This window comes from Corythoichthys intestinalis, chromosome 10 (assembly GCF_030265065.1).
Source record: "Corythoichthys intestinalis isolate RoL2023-P3 chromosome 10, ASM3026506v1, whole genome shotgun sequence".
Taxonomy (NCBI): domain Eukaryota; kingdom Metazoa; phylum Chordata; class Actinopteri; order Syngnathiformes; family Syngnathidae; genus Corythoichthys; species Corythoichthys intestinalis.
The window spans coordinates 29629482-29649905 of record NC_080404.1 but is presented as its reverse complement, the minus strand read 5'-3'; the positions used below and the strand labels follow the sequence as shown (position 1 = coordinate 29649905).

General features: G+C 38.9%; 1 protein-coding gene across 1 annotated transcript in view; it reads right to left on the bottom strand.

The window, feature by feature from the left end:
- ryr2b (ryanodine receptor 2b (cardiac)) overlaps window positions 1–20424 on the bottom strand; it is a 146861-nt gene that overhangs the window by 122225 nt on the left and 4212 nt on the right. Inside the window, exons 3-18 of the mRNA XM_057847869.1 lie at window positions 15385–15504; window positions 13410–13514; window positions 13206–13277; window positions 13027–13105; window positions 12833–12945; window positions 11844–11967; window positions 11493–11589; window positions 11333–11407; window positions 8905–9061; window positions 8488–8652; window positions 8260–8381; window positions 5476–5659; window positions 5254–5389; window positions 5020–5115; window positions 4772–4890; window positions 4474–4607 (exon numbers count right to left, since the gene is read on the bottom strand). Coding sequence (XP_057703852.1) covers window positions 4474–4607; window positions 4772–4890; window positions 5020–5115; window positions 5254–5389; window positions 5476–5659; window positions 8260–8381; window positions 8488–8652; window positions 8905–9061; window positions 11333–11407; window positions 11493–11589; window positions 11844–11967; window positions 12833–12945; window positions 13027–13105; window positions 13206–13277; window positions 13410–13514; window positions 15385–15504 — 1898 coding nt within the window. The remainder of the gene's footprint in view (window positions 1–4473; window positions 4608–4771; window positions 4891–5019; window positions 5116–5253; window positions 5390–5475; window positions 5660–8259; window positions 8382–8487; window positions 8653–8904; window positions 9062–11332; window positions 11408–11492; window positions 11590–11843; window positions 11968–12832; window positions 12946–13026; window positions 13106–13205; window positions 13278–13409; window positions 13515–15384; window positions 15505–20424) is intronic.

The following is a 20424-nucleotide window of genomic DNA, read 5'->3' as shown; positions in this document are numbered from 1 at the left end:
GCCATTTACATTATTAACATTCTTTCTGTGAGAGGGATCCAGGGATAGAAAGACTTGTAATTCTTAAAGGATAAATGTGACTTTGTATATTGTGACTAAATATTGCCATCTAGTGTATTTGTTGAGCTTTCAGTAAATGATACTGCAGCCATTCAACCCAAATGCATGATGGGAAGTGCAACCATGACTGTGCGTAGGGGCACCAATTGATATATTTTCTCTGCGTTGGGAAAGAACATAGGGTGTTAAGAAAATGATCAATTACTACCTTTCTTCCTCACATTGCCTCCCATGTTTAAATTGCTGAGAGAGGGAATGTAAGGCTTTGGCCAAATGAAAAAAGGCTCCAAAGGCTGTCAAAATTCTCTCTACTCATCATACGCTGCGTTTAGTTCTATATATTGGTGAAACGGCGCCTTTATAGATTGAACGCGATAATGCGTGAGTGGGTTGTGCAGCGGATGCATTAATTATTAAACGTGATTAATTAAGAAAAAATAATTACCGCCGTTAACGCAATAAATTTGATAGCCCTACTTTAAGCCAAAACTACTCTGGATAAGTGTAAGACATTTTGTCTGTAACGTTATATACAATTAGAATACGATTAAAAAATATATATATATATATATATAAACTGACTGGGGCTCCGTGTAAACTCTCTCCTAGTGTAGCATCACTCATGATGAGAAAAGTACGGGCTCAGCCTAGAACAGACATGTCCAAAGTCCGGCCCGGGGGCCAAATGCAGCCCGCGGTCAAATTTCATCTGGCCCCCAGCCTCTGTTATAAAATCAATAACGTCTGGCCCGCACACAGACTTAATAAATTGGTCAGCAGTACTACTACCAGCATATCAAGTAGCTTACACACTAAATGCTGCTCCTCATTTACCCACTAAGCAAAATTACCCCGTGTGACCCTTTACTTCCAATTTTGTAAAATGGTGACAATCAACAAAAAAAAGGAAGTTGACTGCGACGGCCGATGCTTTAAAACAGGGGTCGGCAACCTATGACACGCGTGTCAGCATTGGCACGCGAAGGGTTAACCAGTGACACGCGAGCGCATGGCAAAAAAAAAAAGAAAAGAAAAAAACGCCTTTTTACCTGAATTTCAGACATTTTCTGTTGCGCGCCCTGTTATTTAAGCCACACACACATCCAAGGGAATTCATGTGTAAAGAGACATGGGATTTACTCACGTCACGTATAAAAAGATGTCCCGAGAATGGAGCGGGTTGGACGCTTTCACAGACTTGTCCCGTTTTGCCCACTGGCGCTCTCTGTGCGGGAAGGGCCGCTGGCGCGATTTTATAACCTCTGACATTACGTCATTTTTGGTAGGCATCGGCTGTCACAATGTTGGTCAAATCGTGTTTTATTCCAGAGTCAGCGTTCCCAACGTCGTAACTGCAGCCAATTCAATCTCATCAAGACTGTATTTAAGAGTGTTATTCCCCCACCAAGATCTGCACCCGCGGCTCCACCCGGGCTGGTATGGGGCTAGATCAGTCTTCTAGCCCCACACGCCCGCGCCTTCCTTGGGCACCACGAGAGCTCCACCCGGGCCCGCGCCCGAGGCTTCCATGCGCACCATGAGAGCCAGCCTCCTCGGGGAGAGGCGGCTCCACTCGGGTTCTCACCCGAGGCTTGCGTGCGCACCGCGATAGGGAAGCTTTCTCTCCCCGGGGAAAGGCTCGCTCCTCGCGGCTCCACCCGGGCCCGCGCCCGAGGCTTCCATGCGCACCACGAGAGGGGGCTCCACTCGGGTTCTCGCCCGAGGCTTCCGTGCGCACCGCGATAGGGAAGCTTTCTCTCCCCGGGGAAAGGCTCGCTCCTCGCGGCTCCACCCGGGCCCGCGCCCGAGCCTTTCGTGCGCACCGCAAGAGCCAGCCTCCCGGGGGCCGCGGCGGCTCCACCCGGGCCCGTGCCTCTCCCCGGGGAGAACAAGTGTCAAACGTCATTACGAGACAAAACATGAAAATTCATTCAAGGAGGAGTCTGACAAGGCAGAGACATTAAAACGTGCTGTGTCCAGGTAGTGTAAACAAAAACACCCTGAAAACCTTTTGTCACTGCTAAAAACACCGCCACCGAAGCAAGCTATCACTTTGCTCACTGCATTGCAAAGCAAGGAAAACCTGATGAAAAAAAGAAAAACTGATGGCGAATATATCAAAGAGGCGATCTTGTCAAGCTCAGAGGTTTTGGTTGATGGCTTGACTAACAAAGAGACACTCAAAAAAAAGGGATAAGCAGCTAAAAGTCACAAAGTAAAACCCCGAAATCAGAGCTGAGCCAAGGAAAACAGGGCCAGGGATCACATTAAGGTAGGCATCTTTTATCTTTGTAATATAAAAGAATATCTCAAATGCTGCATATAATTTACTGTTTAAGTTGATAGTGAACAACTAGCTAGTGAACTGTTGCACTTATTTTCAAGTTTTGACATTTTCTACAATATGCATTTATTTTTTAGTTAATTGAAAAAGAATGGTAGTTATACGATTTCAATATATGTTCATGTTGTTTTCTTTGGGGTAAAATTACAGCTCTGTTGGATATAAAAAATTGGATGTGCGTCATTAATCTCGGTGTGGCACACTGATTGACAAGAAAATTTGAAAGTGGCACTCCACACCAAAAAGGTTGCTGACCCCTGCTTTAAAACATAGGTGGAAATTGGACTATTTCTTCACTAAAATACGCAACAACTGTGTCCGCTTCATTTGCAAAGAGACAATCGCTGTTTATAAAGAGTTCAATGTGAGGCGATATTACCTAACAAGACACGCTGACATGACAAGATTACAGCGAAGATTCGCAGCGAGAAATTGAAGCTAGTTCAATTTCACAGCAGCAGTATTTCGCAAGAGCCCAAGAGTTGAAAGAGAATGCCACAAAGGCTAGTTGCAAGATTGTTGAAATTATCAATTAAAAAAAAAATAAAGCAAATGTGACACACAGAATGGCTTGCTAAAATTTGCTCAAATGTATTTTTCTACGTAAAGGACGTTAGCCAATTTCGGCCCCCCACATTTTTACCACACCAAATCTGGTCCCCTGTGCAAAACGTTTGGACACCCCTGGTCTAGAACTACATGGCAGGAGCTGGTCAATGACCTGAAGAGAGCTGGATGCAGAGTTTCAAAGGCTACTGTCAGTGGAACACTACGGTGCAATGATTTAAATCATGCATTGCTCAGAAGGTTCCCCAGTTTGAAGTTTGCCAGGGACCATCTGAATGATGCAGAGGGGTCGTGGGAGAAATTCATGTGGTCAAATGAGACCGAAGTAGAAATTTTTGTGCAAACTTTACTCATTGTGTCTGGAGGAAAAGGTAGGATGAGTACAATCCCAAGAACACCATCCCCACTGTGAAGTATAGGGATGGAAATCTCCTGCTTTCGGGCTGTTTTACGGCAAATGGGACAGGACGACTGTACTGTATAAAGCAAAGGGTAAAGCAGAGGATGAGTAGTGAAATGTATCATCAGATTTTGAGTCAGAGATTTGAAAATGAGTCGCAACATGAAAATGATCCAGCCAACCTGACCAATGAGTGGCTGCGTAAAAAGCATATCAAGGTTCTGGAGTGGCCTAGCCAGTCTCCAGACATCAATCCAACAGAAAATATCTGGATTGAGCTTAAACCTCGTGTTTCTCAAGGACAGCCCCGAAACCTGACAGAGCTAGAGAAGATTTGTGTAGAGGAATGGGCCAAAATCCTGTTTTTATGTGAAAACCTGGTGAAGAACCACAGAAAGCGTCTGACCTCTGTAATTGCACAAAAAAAAAAAAAAAAAAAAAAAAAAAAAAAGGCTTCTGCACCAAATACTAACACTGATTTTCTCAGGGGTGCAAATACTTATGAACCCCAGTAAATTATAAATAAATTATTGACAAATCATTCAATGTGAGTTCCTGTTTTTTTTAGATTGTCTCTATAAATGGAATGCATCTATGATTGAAATTTCAGACCTCTACCTATTTTCTAAGTGGGTGAACTTGCAAAATCACAAGGGGTGCAAATACTTCTGCTCCTCACTGTATAGCTGGACTCTCTTTCTAACATTTACTTACATTAGAATGATGCTAGTGATGGTGAATCAGCATGACTAAATGGGTCATTACTGTAATTTAATTCAGAAAGAAATCAGGTGAAGTTCACTGTGGACTGAACCGAAAAATAATCTTTGCTGCAAAATTTTTCAAAGTCAATGAAATGACGATCCGCAAGTTGATAGGTTTCTTATTTGTGCCTCCACTTCAAAAGTAGAATCTTCAAAACATATTTTTCAATAGTTGCCTCATCTGATTTGATTGTGAAAAGTAAATATTTGATCTGCCTCTTTTTTTAAATGCTTTCCATAACCTGTATTTGAACAATTTTAATAGACAATGACATCATAACTTGGATAATTTACATGACAAATGAATAATACAAATAATATCAAGTTCACAAGAGTACCTGGTGACCTGATTAACCAAACGTGTTTGCAGCAACAAGTCTCTCTCTGGCAGCAGATTGTCGCAAATGAGGTTCTGATTTGAGCGCACTGCAACCCCGTGGCAAATACATAAAGAACACAGCACCTCCAGCACCTGCAAGGTAACATGTTAGCACTTCAACCACCAACTGCATCATAAAATTATTGAAATTTAGTCAGTCATTGACACTCTGAAAAGCAGTGGTTTTCAAACCGCTTTATCAAGTGTGTAATTCAAGGTTTTAGCAGACGTAGAAAAAACAAATGACTAAACCTGACCTTGTGGTTGCATCCGTGCTTGTCCAGAAAAGCAATGATGGTGTGTATGTGCCTCTCTTTAATAACTTTAAGTGCTTCGGGGCTTTCTACCAAAACGCAGTGCAGAACATCCAAAACTCCTACGCATGACACAGGTAAATATGAAATATGAATCAGTGTACGCTTTATTTAACTTTGAAAAACAAGTAAAGTATGTAAATATTTCTGTAAAATACTGTATATATTAACGTTTTATTAATGGAGCCCACCAGAGGAGGCCTCAAGTCGGTCAAGTCTGCTAATGAGCCAGTCGAGCGATCGAGAGAAATGTGCACAGTTTGCACGGTTTTTCCTTATCAGAGAGGCTGAAACAGGAAAAAAAAAAACATGAATCGCAGAGCATGAAAGTCGGGGACATTTAAAGAACTTCAAAAACATTCTTTATCGATGGATTTTTGTCCTGATATCAGGCATCAAATTGAAATTCCAAAATCCTACGATACCCAGAAGCTCATAAAAATGCCCAAGGATGTTCTCCCAACTTTCTCCAGCATCGTTTGTAGCAGCCTCGGCAAGATTCGACGCATGACTGTGTTGATGTAGATGGTCAATACACTCCAAAACCAACTCTATAATGCCCTGAGAGAAACAAAAACATGCATTAAAAATGCATTGTACATTGCACCTCACCAATTTCTTCAAGCTCACTTGTTTTGTTACCATACCTCTTCTTGAAACATATTCTGACGGTTCTTTAATGCAGCTCTGCTGTTTTGCCGAGCTTCGTGACTCTGCTCCTCTGCTGGCAGCTGGAAATACCTTATTAGATCTAGCAGACTACGTGTGACGATTGCCATCGGTAACACAACGGGCTGTAGGTTTCCTCGTCCATTACAAGAATCAAGTTTCCTAAAAGGAAAAGTGATATAAAAGATAAGATTTGGGGATTGTATATAATGAGAGTTGTACTGTAATATATGGTCAAAACCAGAAATGTCCAAACTTTTTTTCTCCAATGGTCTACTTTTAGAAAAATCAAGGGACAACTGGAAATCCTTCCACTTTCATTTGTTAAACGAAGGATCAGAACCAGGGAAAAAAAAAAAAAAAAGATAAATAAAAGATCAGATTTTTAAATTTTATTTATTTAGTTTGATTAACCCTTTATTGCAAAATGTATCACATTTGATACACCTAAAATTTCTTGATTTTGAGACAAATTCAGAATTTTGACATTTCTTTTTGGAAAAAAAAAAATGATGGATGTAAGTCAACACTTGCATCTGCAGGTTCCATGAGGGGAAAAAAACAGGATTTAGCAAGGGTTATAGATATTAGAGCGCTTATTACACAAAATCATTTTGACTTTACAAATTTGAAACAAAGGTTTCATTAAGACCTTATTTTTTTAGATTTTGTGATTCTCTGATAATTGCTTCATGTTGCAGGTATTTAAGAGTTAAACGATTTGCTGCCAGCCTTTCCAGTAAAAGTAAATTGGACATCTATTGCAGTAATGGCAGTGAGACATGATCATTCACTACTAGCCTTCCCAGTTGAAGCGTATTTAATGTTAATAGCAGACTCAGAGGATATTGCAATATATACATTATATAAACAGATGTACAGTATGTAAATATATTTCATATGTACTGGAAAATAATGTCCAGCGACAGTAAAAAAGTAAGGAAAATAACAAGCAAGATTATTATCACATTGGATATTTGGATATTTTTATTTTAATATAAGTTTATTTATATAAAGGCAAAATACCAATATTCTGCAGTTTCTATACTGATTTCAACAGGTTGTCAGGTTTTAACCCCTGAGGCACTATTTAAGTGGTAAGCTCCATGCAGTGTTAAAACTGAGAAGTGTAACACAACGTAGGCCGAATTTCAGCTTCTTGTGCAGCCATATTCAATTATATTTTCATAATTTGCTGCGGGCCCAAGTTGGCCCGCGGGCTATAGTTTGGGCACCACTTATCAAGCCAAGTTAAGTCTGCAGCACACTGAGAGATGTAGCCGAAGCCAACTGAACTCTTCTCGAGCTTTGCAACAATTTAAATGAATGAATGAATGGCCGTTTACTCAGTCACTAGTTTCTCCATTATTCAACATATGAATTGTAGAGGTGCAATGAAGCAGCTAGCTAATCAAAATGTGCATTACTTTCCACACACAATAAAAATACATTTATGGGTTTATGCGAGCAGGAGCAGCCGGCTGTCGCGACGCCCGAGACAGAAATACAGGCCATTGTCAGAAAAATGATCATGCAGCGGATTTAGAATAAAGAAATACCTACATTTCCATTTATTTTGTTGGATACACGGATTATTTTTGCAAATACCATACATTTCTGAAAAACGACATAATGTACAGTACTTGATTAGTCAGTGAAGATGTCAATACTCAATTTTCAAGAACACAGAATACTTTGCTCTGCAATTAAACACACAATATATAACAAAAGAAAGAAGATAGTATATTTGACCTTCTTTCAGCGGGAAAAATGTTTTCTTTTAGTGTTTCGCCTTTTCACATTCTTTAGTAATCTGCAGTGAAACATATGAGAAGCATGCTCTAAAATGCAGCCGTTTTAAATTGTCCTTGTCATTTGAATATCTGGATTCTAACTGACAGGTCTGCTTATACCGTATTGGCCCGAATATAAGACATAAGAATATAGGGTGTTTTTTGCATTGAAATAAGATTGAAAAAGAGGGGGTCGTCTTATATTCGAGACATTATACCCATTCACGACGCTAGATGACGCCAGATATCATTGAAGCGATGTTCTGTTATGAAAGATCTCAGCTACTCTCCCCATTCACGACGCTAGGTATCATTGAAGCGATGTTCTGACATGACAGATCTCAGCTACTAGCCAGTTTGCATTATTTTATTGCAATGTTTTTCCTTATTCAGATTTGTTTCAAGACTACAGTTAAAGATAGACTTCACTTTGATGGTTAATGCATTTATTGCAATTTTGTTGTTTTATCACAATAGATTGGTTTATTTACATTTCAAAAACCAGAAGCCATTCATTTACGAATGTGATTGCATTTTAGTTTACATATTTAAATGTTCAGATATTAAGATTTGAATGAGGCAAAATAACATGCTTTTTCTCTCAAATATATTGTTATAATCATTTGTTTCAGATGTACTGTAATTATTTTCTGTATAAAAATTAATTTGGTGTTCAAAAAGTCTTTTTTTCAAACTTGGGAGTCTTGAAAAAGAGGGGGTCGTCTTATAATCAGGGCCATCTTATATTCTGGCCAATACGGTATTTGCCAGTAACTGAATAAGCATCATGCCCTGCAATTGGCTAGCAACCAGTTCAGGGTGTACCCTGCCTACTGCCCGTAGTTAGCTGGGATAGGCTCCAGCACCTCCGCGACCCTTGTGAGGAAAAGCGGCATGGAAAATGAATTAATGAATGAGCATCAGTCTTTGTACTGGAAGATGGTAATCAGTCTGTTGGGTTTCCAGTACCTGATTAAGGTAGTGAAGAAGAAAGTGGCGCTTCGAATGAGGCTGGCTGTGTGAGATTCTTCCTTCTGAGACCGAGACAGAGTCAACCCGTCGTCCATATGACCCTCACTATGCAAAATGGCCTGCAAATACACAATTTAAGATATTTATATGTTAAATATTTTCAAATGTTTTTCACTTTTAAATTATTGGCAAGGCACAAATGAGAATTGTGCCTATTTACTTCACCTTTCGTTTAGCTCCTCCTATATTCGCAGTCTTGCTATCAGTTGCTTGGTAAGTCAGCCAGAGGCCGGAGTTGACATGCTGAAGGTAACACACGGAATCTCCATATTTGATCTCGGGGAATCCCATGCCATCGAGATGAGTCTTTGTTGCAGAGTCCAGCTTCTCCTAAATATAGATACTGTATGTATGGTACGGTTCCTTGATTGAGCAATTAGTTTTCCTTCACTGAAGAAACCAAATGTCCAGATCTTGCTCAAAGCTCCGATTTTGCATCGCAACACAAAGATGAACAAAAAAAAAACTAAAGAATCATCCAGGCCAAAGCTTGTTCATCAAAAAAAGTTGTTAATGGGAGAAATGACATGTAAATGTACAAGAGAATTCAGCTAACTTAAGATGATTGTTTTTCAGGCCCACCTTGGCAGACCGGAAGCAGAAAGAGGTTGTGCTGATGTCTGCGTTGTCCCGATCAACTAAATTGACACCTCGTTCATCAGTCAGGCCCAGATAGCGTCCAGTTGTCACATGGCAGAGTCGAAAGGGCTGTCCCCAGCTAGTATGTCTACCACTCCACCTTGAGAAATATTTGTCATATCAGATGATTTTTAACCAAGATATGGCGGAAAACACCCAGGTGACTTGAAGTTCCGCTCTGAGACACCCAATTTGGCCAACTTTCAAAACTGTCCGATATGCATGTGGATGCACATCATTGGAAAGCTTAAAATCTCAATTTTCTGGGGGAACAAAAATTTTGAACAGGAGAACATTTTTTTTTTATATAAAAGGTTTTTTTTTAACAGCAAAACCCTATCTGGAGGTGAGAGCACACGAGAGCAGAATTACAGACGCCATGACTTTAACGAGATATTATCGCGTACTTACCTTGTCCGATCAAAAAACTCCATGTAGCATGTATAACTGAGTGTCAAGACACAGCTGTGAATGGCCACAGCTGGATTTTGGGGGGATTTTATGGGTGAAACATGGTAATATAACAAGTACCGCGATGCAGAAATCGCAGACATCAAGGAGTGGTGGAGATTTTCTTTTTCATATATTTACCATTTTAAACTTTTTTTTTTTAAATTTATTTATTTTCCTCAATTTTTCTTTGTTTGGATCGATTATTTATCATCTAGCAAATCGGGAAAAATGCCACAGTAACAAAAAAAAAAATACAATTTAGCGATAGTTTTGAGATAGATATCTGTGACTTTTTTACAGACGCCATTTTTTTCATTGTGACGTAATTGGTTTAAAAGTTACGAGTGAATCATCTTTTAAAGTCTTTTTTTTTTCTTAAACAAAATATTATACATCAATTAATGATTCTAAGCTAAAAATGACTGACATTTTGAATAATAAATATAATTACTTACCTTGTTTTCATGGCTGGGTTGAAACAATAACGGTTGCACGACGTCTGTAAACGGGGGTTTCCAGGGTAAAACGGGCAAATTAAAAATAGTTTGGTGGCTTAATGCACCATGAATCTGCTATGGCAGCATATAGACATATTGTTCTATCAAACACAACAGTTGTTTTCGCTTAAAACACAGCAGTTTCTTTTAAAGAGGAGTGCAAGAGCAGAAACTGCTTTTTCAGTATTGTCTGTGTTTTCCGCCATATATATATTTTACAAAGTCAAATTGAATCCGTCTTCAATGACTTTTCATTTTTATAATAACGTGCAGGCATGGCTCCATGGCCAAGTTATAAATGAGGACATTACAATTGTGCCAAACAGCCACTGATGGCATTTAGTCCCTATACAGTGGGAGGGTTGTGCCAGAAACCCAGGTTTTTACAACGTCTGTTGAGCCCTCATTTATTCCCGGCAGAAATATCCTACAGTCTGAAGAGATGAAAAAGACTAATTCATCCTTAAATTGTTCTGTTTTTGCACATGTTTTAGCGCTTATTTCAGACATTTCTAATTATTTAAAAAAATAAAAATTAAAAAATAAATCAATAAAAATAAAAATAAAGATTTTTCAGGACCTTTAAGTGACAGGTGAACCCACTAACAGGAGAAAATCAATTCAAGAGGCAACAAAAGGTCACAACTTGGGTTACTTCCCAAACTTATTTTAAATATCTAAGCGCCATGAGTGATGCAATGAAAAAATAATGGGCTGACTAGGCAGTAATAGGCGGAAGTTCATCTGCATGCAACCTTGCCACCATGGCTGATGTGCTTCCTGCTGCATGAACAATTATAACTATCTTTGTTCTTTAATATATCAGGCTACTCAAAAGTATTTATCCTGACTATTATTGCTTTTTTTGCTAAAAAAAAAAAAAAAAAAAAAACTTAAGTCATCTTAAGTTGGCCTTTCAACTTAAAATGACATAAGGCAACATGTTTTATATAGGTGAAGTAATACGACACTACCCAGACAACGGAAGAATCCAATAGTTCATGCAGATTATTTACTCTTACGCTATTGTGACAGGAAATGTAGTGGATGACCAATAGGATTGTTTGTTTGTTTTTAAGAACTAGTTTGCACATAGTTATGCTCTAAGCCTGCACAATTAAATTTATTTCAATAGTTACTGTTTTGGCCTACAGGCATTCTTCAGTTTGAAAATTATAGCACTGTGACTTTACTACTGTGTTTGTGCAGGTTCTATCTTTTATACAGTGTAATGGTTATGGACTGCATCCTGTTGAAACTTAAGTACAAATGTGGGTTACGTTGCCATTGTAGTGAGGCTCCCAAGATGTGAGTCAAGAGATGAGAAGTGTGTAATAAATTGCTAAAATTACAAATGAAATTTGTCACAAATCCTAATGGATGTAAGAAAATTTGGGAGTTGTAGGGCCATTTTTACTTACCCTACTCGCAGGATCTCGAGCCTCCACAGAGACCGGGCGTGTCTACAGACGGATCCAATCTCATAATGCATGATTCTAGATTTAAGCAAAGATGCAATTTGAAATGGTAAGTGTCTTTCATCAGAATGACATCCAAGTTAGTTTAGTTCTTTCAATTGACCTTTTGTGTTCTTCATCCTGTTCTGGCAAGGAAATAGTCAAACATGCATCAGTGTGGCTGTGGAGCAGCCTAAGTGTGTCGCCACCCCTCAGGTATCCTAGATGTAGAACAGCAGGCAGGAGGTATTGTCTCTGTAGCCTCATTTAAACAAGGATAGTGTAACTTTTAACTACTCAGGATGTTTATTAATCACAGGCAAAGCTTTTAGATCCAATACCTAAAAGCAGCATTTAGTCATATTTCAGAACATTCAAAACAATTAGCATCTAATATAATAGTCATAGCCTTTTTAAACAATAGCACCTCATTACATTTTCAGAATGGCAATAGAGCAAATATGAGAAAAATTGCCTTGAGCTAGTCCACTTTCAGAGCAGACTGGGGCAACACTCCAGAGAGAGTGCCTGAAGGCTGCATCCACAATCAGACTGTCACCCAAGCCTCTGTTGTCACAGGATGTGCCAAAGGACAAATGCTGGGAAGCCACAAAAGATGACTCATCAGAAGTTGCTTTTATTTTCCGATAATGCGGTTTGAACATTACTGATGGTGTCCTCAGGTAGTAGGTCACAAGTCAAATGAAAAAAGACTAGCGGTCCTAATAATGAATAATAATGAAAGAAACTACTAAGACATATTTTTTTCAAATTTTAAACTTACTAAAATGGGTCACACAAGCCTGAACAAACCTAATCTCCTAATAGTTGTATAGAGTTCATTTTGCCTACACTTATATTTTCGTCAAACCCTTTCTTTATCCCAGGCAATATCTATTATTATCTATGTTATTGCCTGGGATAAAAGAAAGGGTTTGACGAAAACCTAATCTCAATCAGCTACAGTATCTTGTAGAGACAAATGCACTACTTATGTCTGAGATGTGTGATTAAAATTTCTTAGTATTGAAAAGTGCTACATAAAAATAAAAAGAGCATAAGAAGAATAACTGTAAACCACAAAAATGGCAAGGCGGATGTGCTGAAACACTAGCCTGCTGTGTTTCTCTCTTAAAATAAAATATAATACTGTATATAAGTTTATAATCTGACAGGTCAGTGAATAAGTGGTTAGCCATGTAAACCTGTTAAATTCTTAAATATGGATGATTTAAAATCTTAAATGAGCTGAACATGTACGTTTCTCAAATGTGGAAGCCACAGAATACCTCAACAAGTACTGCGAGAAAAGATGAAATTCTTATTCCATATTGCATATATTATTAATGCAAGTGTACAGTATACATATCTGTATATTGTTGCTGAGACATTAAAAATGTCCTTACTGGATGCAAACCACATATGATAAAAATATCTGAACATTTGGAAAATGTACTAACTTACTAGATATCTCTCTGAGGACACATTGACCAGGATGAGGTCATCACCAATGCGCACTTTCTCTCCTTCTGACCTCTGTCTGGAAGCTGGGTGTACTGTCCACCAGCAAGCCTCACCTTTGACACAAACATATGGCAATAGTCAATTTCTTTCAAAAATCAAAAGTAATTGGTAGTGCTAGAATCATCTATAAATACCGGTTTCATCCTCCTGAAGACCCACATCAAAAGCCAACTTGTCAGTGGAGGACTGAGAGGTGGACAAGCAGCTGAGATACTACAGGTACAATGCACACCAGGTGGATATATTTCAGCACAAAACAACAACTAAATGCAGCAATGTTATTTATCCCTCGGGGGAAACCGGTTTGACTCACCATGCTGCTGTAGGAATGCTGGAAAAGCACAGCCTGGCCATACAGAAGGGTGCGATGGTTCCCCCCAGCTCCCTGCAAAAAACAATGAGTGACATAATGTACACTGAAAATATAGGGATTTATAAGAAAGGTTGCATTGCAGAGAACATACACTACAGTACTGTATACTGTAATAGACTATATTATTTTATTATATGAGATAACCTCTGTCACCAGGTTCTCGCTGTGTGCCAGCATCTCCTGTAGAGCTCTTACGGAAAGACACTGGGCCAGGATGAAGCCACATATAGACAAGTCTGGTGGAACATTCTATGGGGGAGGGAGGTGCATGTAAGTCAGGTACAGTGGGGCAAATAAGTATTTAGTCAACCACTAATTGTGCAAGTTCTCCCACTTGAATTAGAGAGGCCTGTACTTGTCAACATGGGTAAACCTCAACCATGAGAGACAGAATGTGGAGAAGAAAAAAAAAACAAAATCACATTGTTTGATTTTTAAAGAACTTATTTGCAAATCATGGTGGAAATTATTTTGGTCAATACCAAAAGTTCATCTCAATACTTTGTTATGTACCCTTTGTTGGCAATAACGGAGGCCAAATGTTTTCTGTAACTCTTCACAAGCTTTTCACACACTCTTGCTGGTATTTTGGCCCATTCCTCCATGCAGATCTCCTCTAGAGCAGTGATATTTTGGGGCTGTCGTTGGGCAACATGGACTTTCAACTCCCTCCACAGATTTTCTATGGGGTTGAGATCTGGAGACTGGCTAGGCCACGCCAGGACCTTGAAATGCTTCTTACGAAGCCACTCCTTTGTTGCCCTGGCTGTGTGTTTGGGATCATTGTCATGCTGAAAGACCCAGCCACGTCACATCTTCAATGCCCTTGCTGATGGAAGGAGATCTTCACTCAAAATCTCTCGATACATGGCCCCATTTATTCTTTCCTTTACACAGATCAGTCGTCCTGGTCCCTTTACAGAAAAACAGCCCCAAAGCATGATGTTTCCGCCCCCATGCTTCACAGTGGGTATGGTGTAATTCAGTATTCTTTCTCCTCCAAACACGAGAACCTGTGTTTCTACCAAAAAGTTCTATTTTGGTTCCATCTGACCATAACATATTCTCCCAGTCCTCTTCTGGATCATCCAAATGCTCTCTAGGGAACCGCAGACGGGCCTGGACGTGTACTGGCTTCAGCAGGGGGACACGTCTGACCGTGCAGGATTTGAGTCCCTGGCAGCACATTGTGTTACTGATAGTAGCCTTTGTTACTGTGGTTCCAGCTCTCTGTAGATCATTCACTCGGTCCCCCCGTGTGGTTCTGGGATTTTTGCTCACCGTTCTTGTTATCATTTTGACGCCACGGGGTGAGATCTTGCATGGAGCCCCATATCAAGGGAGATTACCAGTGGTCTTGTATGTCTTCCAATTTCTAATAATTGCTCCAACAGTTGAATTCTTTACACCAAGCGTTTTACCTATTGTAGATTCAGTCTTCCCAGCCTGGTGCAGGTCTACAATTTTGTCTCTGGTGTCCTTCGATAGCTCTTTGGTCTTGGCCATAGTGGAGTTTGGAGTGTGACTGACTGAGGTTGTGGACAGGTGTTTTTTATACTGATAATGAGTCATAACAGGTGCCCTTAATGCAGGTAACGAGTGGAGCCTCGTTAGACCTCGTTAGAAGAAGTTAGACCTCTTTGACAGCCAGAAATCTTGCTTGTTTGTAGGTGACCAAATACCTATTTTCCACTCTAATTTGGAAATAAGTTCTTTAAAAATCAAACAATGTGATTTTCTGTTTTTTTCCACATTCTGTTTCTCATGATTTACATGTTTACCCATGTTGACAATTACAGGCCTCTCTAATCTTTTCAAGTAGGAGAACTTGCACAATTGGTGGTTGACTAAATACATATTTGCCCTGCTGTTTAATGTCAAATCAGAGCAATTTTACTTTTCAATAGTCAGTGGTCATTGTCAATTATAAAGAACTTTAAAGCAGTGTCAAGATCTTTACAGGTACGTAGCCAATAGTAAAGAAATGATCTCAGAATGAAGGAGGGTTTGAACACTTCCTACAATGTGCTGGTGTGCACAGTCACTATTACTATATACAAAGCGAAAAGGAGGAATGAAATATTAATATATTTGAGGAGGCGGAGCACGTCACCCTTACCTTACAGTTGGAGGTGGCTTCCAGTTTGCACAGCCTGCTACCAAAGCCCTCAGCAGCGAGGCAAACTTTCACATGTTCATCCTGAGAGATGAAGACGCTCTGCAGAACCACCTCGTCACCCTGACGTTAATCCACAAAAAGTGCGAGGTTAAATGACAGTGAAAACAAGTCTGTGAAGGTTTCAAGGATCTTCTGTGACTGCTGTGTTCCTAACTGTATACAGTATATGAGTGAAAAGAAGGTTCTCATTATAAATGATTTCAAGATTTAGGGACATCTACCACTATTTGGAATTATTGATCTTTCCTGCCAGAGTTCTGTGTTTGACTTCTCTCGTTAACTGAGAGGATAAGAAAATCCAAGATCTAAATTTCATGAAGGAATAACAGCAGGGTGCGTCTTCAGTAGATCTGTGTCGCCCAAGGGCATAGGTTTGCATAGGGGCGGTAGGGACATAACACTACCAACTTTTCAGGATGCTCCAATTGTTCCCACCAACTTTTAAGCAACGTTATTTGCATTATACAATGAGTTCAGTTATAAAGGTAATTTAGATTGTCTTCCCATATGTTGAAAGGATAGAATTGACCCTTACCATTATTAAGTGAATTATTTTCATTATGTACAGACTTACATTTACCCCTTTTCACTTGCTGAATATGCCGCATATTTGATTGGCTAATGACTTCCATTTATTCAAAATGCATTTATTTTTTTTTTTTTTTACATTATTTATTTTAAAAAATATATTTACAGCCTACGCAGATATTTTCTTCAGATAATCATACATTAATCGGAGTCGAGGTAACAAGTTTTCGTTTTTTGTCTCGGTTAGCTCTACTTGTGGACAAAAAAAGAGTGTTTTACCTGAAGGAAGGCTCCATTTTTACTTACAGTGCCTTGCAAAAGTATTCGGCCCCCTTGAATGTTGCAACCTTTCGCCACATTTCAGGCTTCAAACATAAAGATATGAAATTTAATTTTTTTGTCAAGAATCAACAACAAGTGGGACACAATCGTGAAGTGGAACAACATTTATTGGATAATTTAAACTTTTTTAACAAATAAAAAACTGAAAAGTGGGGCGTGCAATATTATTCGGCCCCTTTACTTTCAGTGCAGCAAACTCACTCCAGAAGTTCAGTGAGGATCTCTGAATGATCCGATGTTGTCCTAAATGACCGATGATGATAAATAGAATCCACCTGTGTGTAATCAAGTCTCCGTATAAATGCACCTGCTCTGTGATAGTCTCAGGGTTCTGTTTAAAGTGCAGAGAGCATAATGAAAACCAAGGAACACACCAGGCAGGTCCGAGATACTGTTGTGGAGAAGTTTAAAGCCGGATTTGGATACAAAAAGATTTCCCAAGCTTTAAACATCTCAAGGAGCACTGTGCAAGCCATCATATTGAAATGGAAGGAGCATCAGACCACTGCAAATCTACCAAGACCCGGCCGTCCTTCCAAACTTTCTTCTCAAACAAGGAGAAAACTGATCAGAGATGCAGCCAAGAGGCCCATGATCACTCTGGATGAACTGCAGAGATCTACAGCTGAGGTGGGAGAGTCTGTCCACAGGACAACAATCAGTCGTACACTGCACAAATCTGGCCTATATGGAAGAGTGGCAAGAAGAAAGCCATTTCTCAAAGATATCCATAAAAAGTCTCGTTTAAAGTTTGCCACAAGCCACCTGGGAGACACACCAAACATGTGGAAGAAGGTGCTTTGGTCAGATGAAACCAAAATTGAACTTTTTGGCCACAATGCAAAACGATATGTTTGGCGTAAAAGCAACACAGCTCATCACCCTGAACACACCATCCCCACTGTCAAACATGGTGGTGGCAGCATCATGGTTTGGGCCTGCTTTTCTTCAGCAGGGACAGGGAAGATGGTTAAAATTGACGGGAAGATGGATGCAGCCAAATACAGGAACATTCTGGAAGAAAACCTGTTGGTATCTGCACAAGACCTGAGACTGGGACAGAGATTTATCTTCCAACAGGACAATGATCCAAAACATAAAGCCAAATCTATCTGCTGTTCACAATCACTCTCCATCCAACCTCACTGAGCTCGAGCTGTTTTGCAAGGAAGAATGGGCAAGAATGTCAGTCTCTCGATGTGCAAAACTGATAGAAACATACCCCAAGCGACTTGCAGCTGTAATTGGAGCAAAAGGTGGCGCTACAAAGTATTAACGCAAGGGGGCCGAATAATATTGCACACCCCACTTTTCAGTTTTTCATTTGTTAAAAAAGTTTAAATTATCCAATAAATTTTGTTCCACTTCACGATTGTGTCCCACTTGTTGTTGATTCTTGACAAAAAATTAAAATTTTATATCTTTATGTTTGAAGCCTGAAATGTGGCGAAAGGTTGCAAGGTTCACGGGGGCCGAATACTTTTGCAAGGCACTGTATTTTTGTTATACCCTGACTAAGAATTTTTTTTCAATTATTATTTATTTATTTAGACAGACAATGTGGAGTGGTGTTGAGACAAATGTTTATTTTTTGCATTCCTGGATAACTAAGATATCATTTACAAGTGTGTATTTAATGTATATGTTAATATAATTTAAGTTACGATAAAATATTGCAATTTAAATTTGCGAATAAAATCCAGACATTTATTCTGGAAATTTTCCAAATGTTTCTTTAGCAGCTTTTGAAATCAAAGGTTGGAGTTTAATCATTTAGCCTATCAATTAGTTAGGTTAATATTCGTGAGAAATATAGCCCTGACCCCTGTTCAATTATGTGTTTGGTCTTATTAATGTCCCGGTGTTCTGGCGAATGGGTATCCCGGTCAAATTGATACTCGCTACTGAGCATGCACACAACAACCACACCCCTCCATTTTATAGTGCCTTTTGACAACTAAACTCTGTAAACAATTATCTATATGCACGAAACACTACAATAGAATATTGAGATGATAGGGTTCGAACGTTAACGTCTGATAAGCAGTAAACATGTGGGTCGCCTGGGTTTTAATAGTGTTTATTGTTCAAGATAGAATATTGGAATTATAGCAGGAGTATCTAAATAATTTCATCTAATAATATATATTATATCTAAATGCACGTGTCAAAACGTAAAGTAGATTTCTTCAACATTAAGCCGCTATCAACAGCATGAAAACTACTGTCATGTACCAATGTACCAGCATATTGCAGGACTGTGTACTCTTTAATATGTCACAAAGAACCACTGAGAACAGTATATAAGGCACTAACACACAGCATTCAGTGTCAGGTCATCAGCAATTCAGCATACGCTTGCGTGCCAACTAGCCATTACAGCTTGACCTGATTGTTTTATTTGCCTGTCAATGTCAACATCAATAAAATCCTGTGTATGCAATATGCAGCTGGTTCCTCCATCTCGTACATGACAACTACTTCGACAAAGGATACCCATTCGTCAGAAAACTGGCCCCAGCATATATATTACATGCAGGTTATGCTGCTATATTGTCCCTACCAGTATTGAGACCAAACCTACGTGCTTGGTGTCGCCTCTGTCAATCTTATCTTCAGTGAAATACCAAATCGAGAGCTTGAAGTCTATCTGGCCTCTATAGCTATTTAGGGAACATTAGAGGGAGACAGCAGATTGCTGGGGTACGGCAACCAACACCTCTTGATGCCTAGACTGTGTAGCACCATTTTGGGAAGACAACCCTATTCAACGTCCCTTATTCATCTTGTTCATATCAGCAGCACTCTGTAAACTGTCAAACACACTGTCTAACGCTGAGATACTGCTGGGCCTAAAGATGTTTATCAAGTACCATATAGCCATTCTTTACCTCTACTTAGGGTTTTTTTTATACGTGCAGTTTGATTTGTGGTAACATTTTTTCCATAAATCAACCAATATCTCCATTATCGGTTTTTAAAGGTACATGAGTTGTTTGTGATGTCAATTTTTAAAAATAAAAGTGTGCAATAATGTTGTGTTATTTAGGCATGATTTGTATGTTTATGCAGAGGATTTTCAAATTAAATTCATGATGTCATAAAATCACTCGATGAAATTAATCACGTTAAAATATTTGACGCAATTAACGCACATGCCCCACTCAAACAGATTAAAATGACAGTGTCATGTCCATTTGTTACTTGTGTTTTTTGGTGTTTTTTCGCCTTCTATTGGCGCTTGGGGTGCGACTGATTTTATGGGTTTCGGCACCATCCATGAGCATTGTGTAATTATTGACATCAACAATGGCGAGCTACTAGTTTATTTTTTGTTTGAAAATTTTACAAATTTTATTAAAACAAAAACACTAAGAGGGGTTTTAAAATAAAATTTCTATAACTTGTACTAACATTTATCTTTTAAGAACTACAATTCTTTCTATCCATGGATCGCTTTACCAGAATGTTAATAATGTTAATGCCATCTTGTTGATTTATTGTTATAATAAACAAATACAGTACTTATGTACAGTATGTTGAATGTATTTATCCGTCTTGTGTCTTATCTTTCTATTCCAACAATAATTTACAGAAAAATAAGGCATATTTTATAGATTATTTGAATTGCGATTAATTATGATTAATTTTTAAGCTGTGATTAACTCAATTAAAAATTTTATTCGTTTGACAGCCCTACTTTTTATGTACATCTCATTTAAAATATTTCATTTAAAATGTTCAGTGCTCTTTTAATGCTGTTCAGTTTTATCCTTAGTTTGACATTGCAGCCTCTGAAAATGCAACCCCATCAAAATTCCTTGTAGAAAGGACTAAGCACAGTGAGTTTGTGCTTATGCGAGATCTTTTTATAATACATTTTGTTTCCCTGCATCAAGACTGTAGCTCCTATTTTTATAGCTGCAGGCCTCCCATCCATAACACGTTCTAGTGCTCCTTTAAGATAAGATCATATGTTTACAACAAGGCACCTGTGATAGGATCGTGCACTAAAGTTGAAATACTAAGGCCATTTGTGGTCTCTCTTTCCTGTGCCTGAGTAATCCAAGCTAAAACAAGTTGTTGTACAGTACTCTCAATTCCAGGTGA